Raw genomic sequence first — 13,799 nt, 5'->3', positions numbered from 1 at the left:
TTTACCATATAGCCTTCAAGATTCAAGATCTTTAAGCATAAAGAGGGGAAAGCTACCATCAAAAATGTATTCCCATGAGTCACCAATAAATCCTGACCACAAACTGACTCTGTAGGTTTGGGTAGTCAAAAGTTTTGTTAAACTGTCCACACAACTTCTGCATTTTCGGTGCTCAAATGTACTGGTTCTCTTTTGACTTTCCTTAATAGCCTCACAAAGCCTAAGAGCACTGGCTTCTGGAGATCATTAATCGTGATGTTTTGCACATCTACCATATTCCTGAGCTGCTCATTCATACCCTGAGGGATTGCTCCAAGTGCTCTTGTAATCGTCTTTGTTCTGTTTTCCATCATCAATCCACTTCGTGGCAGAGTTCTTCATACTTTTCCATTTCTCTTCTCGTTTCTTTTTTGTTTCTTCTGCTGGTATGGCAATATCAATTAACATGGTCCTGTTAATTGATTTATTATTTATTTGTATTTATGTACTGGTTTGCTATAGTGCCTACAATGTGCTAAGTACTTTCCAAGCATACAAGAAGAGATGGTCCCTGCCTTGGGGAGCTTAAGTCTGCGTACACCGAGCATTGGACAGATGAGTTATTATATATCAAATTTAGAAATATGTCTATTTCCTTTGTTCTGGAAGTTTCTCAACTTAGGTTAAAGTGGGTGTGGATAATCCTCAATATCAACTCTGGTTCTTTGCCTCCTTGCTTACAGGTGATTCAATAATGTTTTCTGAAAGGAGAATATTGGGGGAATAAGGGGATGGAAAATGGCAAGCAGAATTACTTGCAAGTAAATTTCCTTTTTCATCTTCACAAAGGAAAGTTATTGCTGCTTGTCTGATATCATAAAGTATGCTATTGGTAAAGCATTGGCCACCGCTAATGATGGTATGTATATGCCATATGAAAGTGTGAGGTGGAATATTTTTCAGAATATTTTAAGCAGGTTCTTTTCTCTGCAAATACAAAAATGAAAGTGGTGGTAGAATGTTGTGCACCACTTGTGCATACCCTCTTTGACGGCTCCTCTGTGATCAACTGAAAATTCAAAGCACACACATCCTGGATACACATAGAATTCCTATATTGCATATAATTTCTATTATTTATTTAAAAATCACCATTACTTGGCTACTTATGTTTTTCCTTTCCCAAATCATTTCTTTTCAACATTAAAATGGTTATCACCTGCTTAACTACCGGGAAATGTTCAAAAGCTGCTAAGTAACTTAGGAATCGAAGTCCTGTTTGCAAAAGTGACTTAGGCCCAGATCCTCAAAGGCACCTAAATACCTTTCAGAATCAGAGCCTTAGGAACATGTCTCATTGAAAGTCAATAGGACTTAGGTGCCCATGTACCTAAGTCACTTTTGAAAATGGAATTTAGGCTTCTAAGCCACTTAGGCACTTTTGAAAATGTTGTCCTCCCCTGCCCACCTTTTTTTTTTTTAGGGGCCAGAGTGCTGGCCTCTGATGATGATTATAAGTTTTGTTGTTTTTTTTCCCCTGAGTAATGTATATTTCCACCTTTTATTCAGAGACTGAATTATCACTTTACTTCTTACTCAGCATATACATTGTCGATTCTAAAATTATTGTCTTGCTGTAAATTTTGCTTTAGGCTACTCATATAGCTCTACATGATGATGAAAAGATGGATGTAATTACTGGTCTGAGACAGAAGACCTTCTATGGAAGGCCGAACTGGGACACTGAGTTCAGGCAAATAGCAGAAAATCATCCTAGGTAAGACAGGTTAGCTTCTAGCCTTATTATGTAACTCTTTCTCAGCATAAACAGTGGGAGGGCAAATCTTTTAAAATGATCCTTTTAAAATTTAGCTTTTTGCTATGTGGAAAGAAGATTTATGTTTAATGAAGCTTTTAATGAAGAAATCTCAGAAGTAGAATGCCAATAAAATCTAATTTTTGGATAAGAAAATCTAATATGTAGAAGTATTTCAATACCCTGGCCTTTGCCAGATATAATTGAAACACACAATCCAATTACTGTTCTGCACAAAGGACAAAGTAACATTAATTTCCCTTGAAGATGGTTATTAAAGAGATAAATTGTGATTTTTTTTCTTATGATGTCAAGGATATGTTTGTTCTCTCAACATATTTGGCTACCGTTGTAAGACTGTTCTGTTCTGTCATTAGTTCATCTCTGCTGGCAAAGACAGTTCATTTGAACCTGGTGGATTTGCTAGTGGTCTGAGAAAAGCTTCTTTGTTCCTGGAAGCCTTTGAAGAAAGAATTTGAAATATTTTTGTGCTCATCACCAGAAAATTCAGGAATCTTTGTGATTCTTTTCCCTTTCCAAATATTTACCTGTTAATGCAAGCTAAAGGCCTGCATTCAGGAGAAAGGGTTGAGAAAGGAAAAGGAAAAACATTTTTTTAACAAATGAAAAACTAAAATGCTGGAAGGGGAAGAGAGAAAAGAGTAAGCTTCAAGAATACCATAAAATTGAAAAAATAACAGTAATAGAGAAACCAGTTGACAGAGGTAAAAATGAATACAAATCAGGAAATAAGAAGGAAGATTAAAAAATGGGCAAAGGGCTGAAAATATAATTTTTCCTTTTTATTATTTGTGAAATATTGCTGCTACAAAATCATATCTTTTAAATTTAGACTTGCAGTAAAATTCAACTTGCAGTCTAAGCTTTATTATTTGACAATTTTCAAAATATAGTTATGAAGTGAAAAATCTTCAAGAACGACATTTTCTGTGCTGCTTTTCATGCACAGAGTAGAAGGTGATGGTGAGAAGTCCTGAATGTTGTGATGCTTCCTTAAGAATCCAGCACTGAACTTTTGGGAACATGAATTTGGGTCATAATAGGTATGTCAGTCTGACATTGATCCAAGTCAAGATAATGAAGTAGCTGATACAGGACACAATTAATAAAGAATTAAAGGAGGGTAATATAATTAATGCCAATAAACATGGGTTTTTGGTCAAACTAACCTGATATATATTTTTATGAGATTGCAAGTTTGGTTGACAAAGTTAATAGTAAAAAGAAAAGGAGTACTTGTGGCACCTTAGAGACTAACAAATTTATTTGAGCATAAGCTTTCGTGAGCTACAGCTCACTTCATCAGATGCATTCAGTGGAAAATACAGTGGGCAGATTTATATACATAGAGAACATGAAACAATGGGTGTTACCATACACACTGTAACAAGAGTGATCACTTCAGGTGACAGGTTTCAGAGTAACAGCCGTGTTAGTCTGTATTTGCAAAAAGAAAAGGAGTACTTGTGGCACCTTAGAGACTAACCAATTTATTTGAGCATGAGCTTTCGTGAGCTACAGCTCACTTCATCGGATGCATACCGTGGAAACTGCAGCAGATATTATATACACACCGAGATCATGAAACAATACCTCCTCCCACCCCACTGTCCTGCTGGTAATAGCTTATCTAAAGTGATCATCAAGTTGGGCCATTTCCAGCACAAATCCAGGTTTTCTCACCCTCCACCCCCCTACACACAAACTCACTCTCCTGCTGGTAATAACCCATCCAAAGTGACAACTCTCTTCACAATGTGCATGATAATAAAGAGGGGCCATTTCCTGCACAAATCCAGGTTCTCTCACCCCCTCACCCCCCTCCAAAAACCACACACACAAACTCACTCTCCTGCTGGTAATAGCTCATCCAAAGTGACCACTCTCCCTACAATGTGCATGATAATCAAGGTGGGCCATTTCCAGCACAAATCCAGGTTTTCTCACCCCCCCACCCCCATACACACACAAACTCACTCTCCTGCTGGTAATAGCTCATCCAAAGTGACCACTCTCCCTACAATGTGCATGGTAATCAAGGTGGGCCATGTCCAGCACAAATCCAGGCTCTCTCACCCCTCCCCCTTCCCCCCCCCCGGGACACACACACACACACACACACAAACTCACTCTCCTGCTGGCAATAGCTCATCCAAACTGACCACTCTCCAAGTTTAAATCCAAGTTTAACCAGAACGTCTGGGGGGAGGTAGGAAAAAACAAGGGGAAATAGGCTACCTTCCATAATGACTTAGCCACTACCAGTCTCTATTTAAGCCTAAATTAATAGTGTCCAATTTGCAAATGAATTCCAATTCAGCAGTTTCTCGCTGGAGTCTGGATTTGAAGTTTTTTTGTTTTAAGATAGCGACCTTCATGTCTGTGATTGCGTGACCAGAGAGATTGAAGTGTTCTCCGACTGGTTTATGAATGTTATAATTCTTGACATCTGATTTGTGTCCATTTATTCTTTTACGTAGAGACTGTCCAGTTTGACCAATGTAAATGGCAGAGGGGCATTGCTGGCACATGATGGCATATATCACATTGGTGGATGTGCAGGTGAACGAGCCTCTGATAGTGTGGCTGATGTTATTAGGCCCTGTGATGGTGTTCCCTGAATAGATATGTGGGCACAGTTGGCAACGGGCTTTGTTGCAAGGATAAGTTCCTGGGTGAGTGGTTCTGTTGTGTGGTATGTGGTTGTTGGTGAGTATTTGCTTCAGGTTGGGGGGCTGTCTGTAGGCAAGGACTGGCCTGTCTCCCAAGATTTGTGAGAGTGTTGGGTCATCCTTCAGGATAGGTTGTAGATCCTTAATAATGCGTTGGAGGGGTTTTAGTTGGGGGCTGAAGGTGACGGCTAGTGGCGTTCTGTTATTTTCTTTGTTAGGCCTGTAGTAGGTAACTTCTGGGAACTCTTCTGGCTCTATCAATCTGTTTCTTCACTTCCGCAGGTGGGTATTGTAGTTGTAAGAATGCTTGATAGAGATCTTGTAGGTGTTTGTCTCTGTCTGAGGGGTTGGAGCAAATGCGGTTGTATCGCAGAGCTTGGCTGTAGACGATGGATCGTGTGGTCAGGGTGAAAGCTGGAGGCATGTAGGTAGGAATAGCGGTCAGTAGGTTTCCGGTATAGGGTGGTGTTTATGTGACCATTGTTTATTAGCACTGTAGTGTCCAGGAAATGGATCTCTTGTGTGGACTGGACCAGGCTGAGGTTGATGGTGGGATGGAAGTTGTTGAAATCGTGGTGGAATTCCTCAAGGGCTTCTTTTCCATGGGTCCAGATGATGAAGATGTCATCAATATAGCGCAAGTAGAGTAGGGGCTTTAGGGGACGAGAGCTGAGGAAGCGTTGTTCTAAATCAGCCATAAAAATGTTGGCATACTGTGGGGCCATGCGGGTACCCATAGCAGTGCCGCTGATCTGAAGGTATACATTGTCCCCAAATGTAAAATAGTTATGGGTAAGGACAAAGTCACAAAGTTCAGCCACCAGGTTAGCCGTGACATTATCGGGGATAGTGTTCTTGACGGCTTGTAGTCCATCTTTGTGTGGAATGTTGGTGTAGAGGGCTTCTACATCCATAGTGGCCAGGATGGTGTTATCAGGAAGATCACCGATGGATTGAAGTTCCTCAGGAAGTCAGTGGTGTCTCAAAGGTAGCTGGGAGTGCTGGTAGCGTAGGGCCTGAGGAGGGAGTCTACATAGCCAGACAATCCTGCTGTCAGGGTGCCAATGCCTGAGATGATGGGGCACCCAGGATTTCTAGGTTTATGGATCTTGGGTAATAGATAGAATATCCCAGGTCGGGGTTCCAGGGGTGTGTCTGTGCGGATTTGATCTTGTGCTTTTTCAGGGAGTTTCTTGAGCAAATGCTGCAGTTGCTTTTGGTAACTCTCATTGGGATCATAGGGTAATGGCTTGTAGAAAGTGGTATTGGAGAGCTGCCGAGCAGCCTCTTGTTTATACTCTGACCTATTCATGATGACAACAGCACCTCCTTTGTCAGCCTTTTTGATTATGATGTCAGAGTTGTTTCTGAGGCTGTGGATGGCATTGCGTTCCGCATGGCTGAGGTTATGGGGCAAGTGATGCTGCTTTTCCACAATTTCAGCCCGTGCACGTCGGCGGAAGCACTCTATGTAGAAGTCCAGTCTGCTGTTTTGACCTTCAGGAGGAGTCCACCTAGAATCCTTCTTTTTGTAGTGTTGGTAGGGAGGCCTCTGTGGATTAGTATGTTGTTCAGAGGTATTTTGGAAATATTCCTTGAGTCGGAGACGTCGAAAATAGGATTCTAGGTCACCACAGAACTGTATCATGTTCGTGGGGGTGGAGGGGCAGAAGGAGAGACCCCGAGATAGGACAGCTGCAGCTGCTGGGCTGAGAGTATAGTTGGATAGGTTAACAATATTGCTAGGTGGGTTGAGGGAACCATTGCTGTGGCCCCTTGTAGCATGTAGTAGTTTAGAAAGTTTAGTGTCCTTTTTCTTTTGTAGAGAAGCAAAGTGTGCGTTGTAAATGGCTTGTCTAGTTTTAGTAAAATCCAGCCACAAGGAAGTTTGTGTGGAAGGTTGGTTTTTTATGAGAGTATCCATTTTTGAGAGCTCATTTTTAATCTTTCCCTGTTTGCTGTAGAGGGTGTTGATCAGGTGATTCCGCAGTTTCTTTGAGAGCGTGTGGCACAAGCTGTCAGTATAGTCTGTGTGGTATGTAGATTGTAATGGATTTTTTACCTTCAGTCCTTTTGGTACGATGTCCATCTGTTTGCATTTGGAAAGGAAGATGATGTCTGTCTGTATCTGTACAAGTTTTTTCATGCAGTTGATAGATTTCCACTCCATACGGCTAAATGCAGTGCCTTGCATAATGACAGGTTTCAGAGTAACAGCCGTGTTAGTCTGTATTCGCAAAAAGAAAAGGAGTACTTGTGGCACCTTAGAGACTAACCAATTTATTTGAGCATGAGCTTTCGTGAGCTACAGCTCACTTCATCGGATGCATACCGTGGGGTGGGAGGAGGTATTGTTTCATGATCTCTGTGTGTATATAATATCTGCTGCAGTTTCCACGGTATGCATCCGATGAAGTGAGCTGTAGCTCACGAAAGCTCATGCTCAAATAAATTGGTTAGTCTCTAAGGTGCCACAAGTACTCCTTTTCTTTTCACTTAAGGTGAGATATTACCAGCAGGAGAGCGGGGGTGGGAGGAGAAACCTTTTGTAGTTATAATCAAGGTGAGCCATTTCCAGCAGTTGACAAGAACATCTGAGGAACGGTGGGGAGTGGAATAAACATGGGGAAATAGTTTTACTTTGTGTAATGACCATCCACTCCCAGTCTCTATTCAAGCCTAAGTTAATTCTATCCAGTCTGCAAATTAATTCCAATTCAGCAGTCTCTCGCTGGAGTCTGATGTTGAAGTTTTTTTTGTTGAAGAATTGCAACTTTTAGGTCTGTAATCGAGTGACCAAACAGATCATAACTGGTTTTTGAATGTTATAATTCTTGACATCTGATTTGTGACCATTTATTCTTTTACGTAGAGACTGTCCAGTTTGGCCAATGTACATGGCGGAGGGGCATTGCTGACACATGATGGCATATATCACATTGGTGGATGTGTAGGTGAATGAGCCTCTGATAGTGTGGCTGATATGATTAGGCCCTATGATGGTGTCCCCTGAATAGCTATGTGGACACAGTTGGCAACGGGCTTTATTGCAAGGATAGGTTCCTGGGTTATTGGTTCTGTTGTGTGGTGTGTGGTTGCTGGTGAGTATTTGCTTCAGGTTGGGGGGCTGTCTGTAAGCAAGGACTGGCCTGTCTCCCAAGATCTGTGACATTGATGGGTTGTCCTTCAGGATAGGTTGTAGATCCTTGATGATGCATTGGAGAGGTTTTACTTGGGGGCTGAAGGTGATGGCTAGTGGCGGTCTGTTATTTTCTTTGTTGGGCCTGTCCTGTAGTAGGTGACTTCTGGGTACTCTTCTGGCTCTGTCAATCTGTTTCTTCACTTCAGCAGGTGGGTATTGTAGTTGTAAGAATGCTTGATAGAGATCTTGTAGGTGTTTGTCTCTGTCTGAGGGGTTGGAGCAAATGTGGTTGTATCGTACAGCTTGGCTGTAGACAATGGATCGTGTGGTGTGGTCTGGATGAAAGCTGGAGGCATGTAGGTAGAAATAGCGGTCAGTAGGTTTCCGGTATAGGGTGGTGTTTATGTGACCATCGCTTATTAGCACCGTAGTGTCCAGGAAGTGGATCTCTTCTGTGGACTGGTCCAGGCTGAGGTTGATGGTGGGACAGAAATTGTTGAAATCATGGTGGAATTCCTCAAGGGCTTCTTTTCCATGGGTCCAGATGATGAAGATGTCATCAGTGTAGCGCAAGTAGAGTAGGGGCATTAGGAGACGAGAGGTGAGGAAGCGTTGTTCTAAGTCAGCCATAAAAATGTTGGCATACTGTGGGGCCATGCGGGTACCCATAGTAGTGCCGCTGATTTGAAGGTATACATTGTCCCCAAATGTGAAATAGTTATGTGTGAGGACAAAGTCACAAAGTTCAGCCACCAGGTTTGCCATGACATTATCGGGGATACTGTTCCTGATGGCTTGTAGTCCATCTTTGTGTGGAATGTTGGTGTAGAGGGCTTCTACGTCCACAGTGGCCAGGATGGTGTTATCAGGAAGATCACCGATGGCTTGTAGTTTCCTCAGGAAGCCAGTGGTGTCTCGAAGATAGCTGGGAGTGCTGGTAGCGTAGGGCCTGAGGAGGGAGTCTACATAGCCAGACAATCCTGCTGTCAGGGTGCCAATGCCTGAGATGATGGGGTGTCCAGGATTTCCAGGTTTAGAATAGAATACCCCAGGTCGGGGTTCCAGGGGTGTGACTGTGCGGATTTGTTCTTGTGCTTTTTCAGGGAGTTTCTTGAGCAAATGCTGTAGTTTCTTTTGGTAACCCTCAGTGGGATCATAGGGTAATGGCTTGTAGAAAGTGGTATTGGAGAGCTGCCTAGCAGCCTCTTGTTCATATTCCAACCTATTCATGATGATGACAGCACCTCCTTTGTCAGCCTTTTTGATTATGGTGTCAGTTGTTTCTGAGGCTGTGGATGGCATTGTGTTCTGCACGGCTGAGGTTATGGGGCAAGTGATGCTGCTTTCCCACAATTTCAGACCGTGCATGTCGGCAGAAGTTTCCCCATGTTTATTCCACCTCCCACCATTCCTCAGATGTTCTTGTCAACTGCTGGAAATGGCCCACCTTGATTATCATTACAAAAGGTTTATTTCCCTCCCCACCCCCACCCCCGCTCTCCTGCTGGTAATATCTCACCTTAAGTGATCACTCTCGTTACAGTGTGTATGGTAACACCCATTGTTTCATGTTCTCTATGTATATAAATCTGCCCACTGTATTTTCCACTGAATGCATCTGATGAAGTGAGCCGTAGCTCACGAAAGCTTATGCTCAAATAAATTTGTTAGTCTCTAAGGTGCCACAAGTACTTCTTTTCTTTTTGCGAATACAGACTAACACGGCTGCTACTTTGAAAGTTAATAGTGTTGATGTAACAGACTTCTATAAGGCATTTGACTTGCTATCACACAACATTTGGATTAAAAAACTAGAATGATCTAAAATTAAAATGGCACACATTAAATGGATTGAAAGCTTGCTAACTGATAGGTCTCAAAATGTAATTGTAAATGGGGAATCATCATCAAGCAGGAGTTTCTAGTGGGGTCTTGCAGGGATCATTTCTTGTCCCTGTGCTATTTAACGTTTTTATCAATGTTCTGGAAGAAAACATAAAATCATTCCTGATAAGTATGCAGAGGATGATAAAATTGGGGGAATGGTAAATAATTGAGGACAGGTCATGGATACTGAGCAATATCGCTTGTTGGTAAGCTGGGAGCAAACTAATAATATGTAATAATAATAACTGTAAATATATACAGGTAGGAAAAATGAATGTAGACCACACTTACATGATGGGGGACTCTGTCCTGGGAAGTAGTGACTCCGAAAAATATTTCGGGGTCATGGTGGATGGTCAGCTGAACATGAGCTCCCATTGCAACGCTGTGGCCAAAAAGGCTAATGTGATCCTTGCATGCATAAAGAGAGGAATCTTGGATAGGAATAAATAAAAATATTTTAACTTCGCATTTGGCACTAGTATGACCACTGCTGGTATACTTTGTCCAGTTCTGGTGTCCGCAGTTCCAGAGGATGTTGATAAATTGGAGAAGGTTCAGAGAAAATGGGAATGATTAAAGATTTGGAAACGTACATTATGGTGATAGATTCACAGAGCTCAATCTATTTAGCTTAACAAAGAGAAGGTTAAGGGGTGACTTGATCATAGTCTGTAAGTATCTACCAGGGGAACAAATATTTGATAATGGACTCTTCAGTCTAGCAGATAAAGTATAACATGATCCAGTGGCTGGAAGTTGGAGCTAGACAAATTCACACTGGAAATAAGGTGTACATTTTAAAAAGTGAATGTAAATAACTATTGGAGCAATTTACCAAGCTGTCATGGTGGATTCTCCATCGCTGGCAATTTTAAAATCAAGGTTGGATCTCTTTGTAAAAGATATGCTGTAGTTCAAAAGGAATTATTGTGGGGAAGTTCTATGGCTTGTGCTATATAGGAGGTCAGACTAGATGATTACAATGGTCCCTATGAATCTATGAATTTGCTTGTGAGCCTCAGTTTATACGTTTAAGATCAAATGTGAACACTTTAAAGGAAAAAGTGTATGAGAGAAACATTTTACTGGAACTGTATTGGGCAAAAACTGTCCCTCCTCCATGCCCTCTGCACGTGCAGATGGTTCAGGATGCAGAGGAATTGGCATGGTTTTGCTGTGTGTGGGTAAAGGGGCAGCTGGATTTCATGACGTAACCAGACTCAGGGTGGATTCTAGGGGCAGGCAAACAGGGCCATCGCCCTGGGCACCAGCTTCCAGGGACGCTATAACAACTTCCAGGGGACACTGGACTGCTAGGCTCCCCCTTCCCAACTGATTGGCCAACTGTGTTTTAGGTTTTCTTTACCTGTTAGGGGACGTTGGGTGCCAAAAAATTTTTCTGCCCTGGGCAGCAAAATGACTGGGGCTGTTCCTGACTAGGGTCTACATCCCTTGTATAAGTCCTTTCTCTGCAATGCACAGCGTCTCTTTGGTGTATCTACTACACTAGGGGTTCTCAAACTTCATTGTACCATGACCCTCTTCTGACAATAAAAACTACTGCATGACCCCAGGACGGGGAACCGAAGCCTGAGCCTGCCTGAGCATCACTAACTCAGGCACGGGGTGGGGGGCAAAGCTGAAGCTCAAGGGCTTCAGCCTTAGGCAGGGGGCCTGTAACCTGAGTTGCAACATGCAGGGCTGAAACTCTCCGGCTTCAGCCTTGGGTGGTGGGGCTTAGGCTTTGGCCCTGGGCCCCAGCAAGTCTAAGTCAGCCCTGGCGAATGGGATTGCGACCCACTTTGAGGTCCCGACCCACAGTTTGAGAACTGCTGTACTATACCATGAATCCACCATTCACACCTGCTGGAGAGTACACAGCTAGAACTGTCCAGCTAGAGATTGGGACCGCAGCAGCAAATCAGATTCTTAGCAATTCCAAGCTCTTATAGGTACAATTGCTGGTGCAAACATTTTGGAGCTCCAGTTCCCACTTAAGCACAGGTGTGCTTTGGAAATTCAGTGGTGGGCACATATTCTTGGTATTAACACTTCTGCAACACTGTTTTTGTAGTTAGAATTCACTTGAACCTCCTTTGCACTTTCCTTTGTCAAAGCTTATTGGGAGCAAACATCAGTTGCACCTCATTGCTGCAGATTTAGCTTCCTGCTCTAATGGCACAAATTCTGAAAATTTTCTCCAGTAGGTGCACAGCTAATGAGTGTGTACTTTATATATTTAATGGATATGTGCACAGTGTCTTTTTAAAAGCAAACCCTCAAACGATATATTTGACTGCAGAAAATAGCTATTTTTCTATTGTTTGTAACATCATTGCCTAGATATTTGCAAACTTGGGCATGGACTTATTCTTCTATGAGGACCTCTTACATGTCAAGTTTCAAAATTCAGCCACTTTTAAATTATGTCTGTGGGCAGAAATATGTATTTTTTTTCATCTTCATAGAACTCAAAAATAACTGTAGGGATTTTTTGCATTTTTTAAAATTACTTCCACTTAGAGACAAAGAATGGAAAATTTTAGCCCATGGAGTAGGTATTTTTTTGTAAAACTATGATAGTGTGAAAACAGAGTTATCATAAAAAATGTTTTTTGCAATCCCAGTTATAGCAATCCAGTTGAACACTGTAATAAAATGTAATAAACACTAAAGAAGAATTTAAAATAAAGATGGTTATAAAATAATACTTTGTGAAATGAACACGGGCAAAACTTTTAAAATGCATTTGTCAAAAGGCCATTTTAAAAGATTTAAACAAAACTGAGGATTGTCAAAATATGTGGTTTATTTGTTTTGTTCTGTTATCTTTTTGTTGCTGCAGCAAGAGCATCGGTGTATTCTTCTGTGGACCCAAAGCTCTTGCCAAGATCCTTCAAAAGAGGTGCAACTTGTACTCATCAGCTGATCCAAGGGGTGTTCAGTTTCACTATAACAAGGAAAGTTTTTAAACCGTATTTTTGAAATGTTATAATTGATGTCATTGTACTGTATCCTTTTTCAATGAAATCAGTGGAAGTTAGGGGTCTAAATATAGTTGAGGATCTGGGCTCAAGTGTCTTTATAATTTAAAACTAAAAACATGAAACCCCCACAGAATTTACATAAGTTAGTGGAAGATGCAGCTCTGCTCTATATTAAAAAAACAAAAGCAAAAATATATTAGATCTGTACTGAGGTGTAAAACACAGTTCATAAGGATCATATAATGCATTTACCCATCCATACAATAAAACTGTGAAGCAGAAAACATCCCAAGTGTGTTAGCAGTTGAATAAGACAAATGGCAATATTATGTATGTACAAACACATGGAAAATATTCACTGGAGAAGACAAAACTATATAGACAAACAACCACATAAGGATAAAAATTACATCCCAGAGGTCTATAGGAATATTTTATAAATCTGTTTGGGGATGCAGTTTGTATGAACTAAGCTGGCACTACAAGATATAGTTCCATTATTATTGAGTTGAAGACGATGCATCTTTATTTGAAAATTGTGCAAGTTTTCTGAAATGTCTGTGAAATGATTAATGTGGTGCATATAGTGTAGCGGTAAAGTGAGTGGAGAATTAGCATCTCTGCCAGTTCACCTAGAAGCATTTATCTTTTTTTTTTTTTCTTTTTCCCCCGGGTGCCAGTGATGAGCCTCAGGGTAAGCTGACACTTATTTTTTAAATATAAATTAAGCTTCTTTTTTGTGTGTTGAAAATCTTGAAGGGAATGAGGAATATGTGTAAGCACCAATACCAGCTGCCATTGCATGAAAGAAAGAGGTGGCAATCTCCCTTAGATTCTGAATGATTGTTTTAATGGGGCTGAATCTGAGGTATCAAGCACAACGATATTGTGCTGCCAGAAAAACAGGATCTGTTCTCCCTTACCTCATGCAACAAGATGTAACATTTAGCTTCTGGCTCAACACGGCATCTCTTCACTGCTTAGATTTATTCCCACTTTTGCAAATCACTGTGGTATGCTACAGGAGATGCATTTAGAGCCCTTGTTATACAGTAGTTCATTGAGTAGCATCACTGTTATCACCACCAGAGGAGAATTTCACTTATATCTGGGCTGAGTGACCTAGAATAAAAAGAAAAGAATAACAATAAGTGGGGAGGTTTGTTAGACTTGAATGAAACTGCATTTAGGTTGAATGAAAATCCCTTTATTATTAATATAATTTAAATCAAAATGGAAACAAGGAAGATTTGGCTTAGTGCCTTGTTTTTGAGTAGCACTGAGCACACAGC

General features: G+C 41.3%; 1 protein-coding gene across 1 annotated transcript in view; it reads left to right on the top strand.

Moving 5' to 3' along the window:
* The window catches only part of NOX3 (NADPH oxidase 3), a 64,135-nt gene extending 51,643 nt beyond the window's left edge, over positions 1-12,492 (top strand). Inside the window, exons 12-13 of the mRNA XM_073337730.1 lie at positions 1,632-1,756; positions 12,366-12,492. Coding sequence (XP_073193831.1) covers positions 1,632-1,756; positions 12,366-12,492 — 252 coding nt within the window. The remainder of the gene's footprint in view (positions 1-1,631; positions 1,757-12,365) is intronic.
* Positions 12,493-13,799: the final 1,307 nt, after the last annotated feature.

This window comes from Lepidochelys kempii, chromosome 3, assembly GCF_965140285.1.
Source record: "Lepidochelys kempii isolate rLepKem1 chromosome 3, rLepKem1.hap1, whole genome shotgun sequence".
NCBI lineage: Eukaryota > Metazoa > Chordata > Testudines > Cheloniidae > Lepidochelys > Lepidochelys kempii.
Note: the sequence above shows the minus strand (reverse complement) of the source record. Positions and strands in the feature narration are given on the sequence as shown.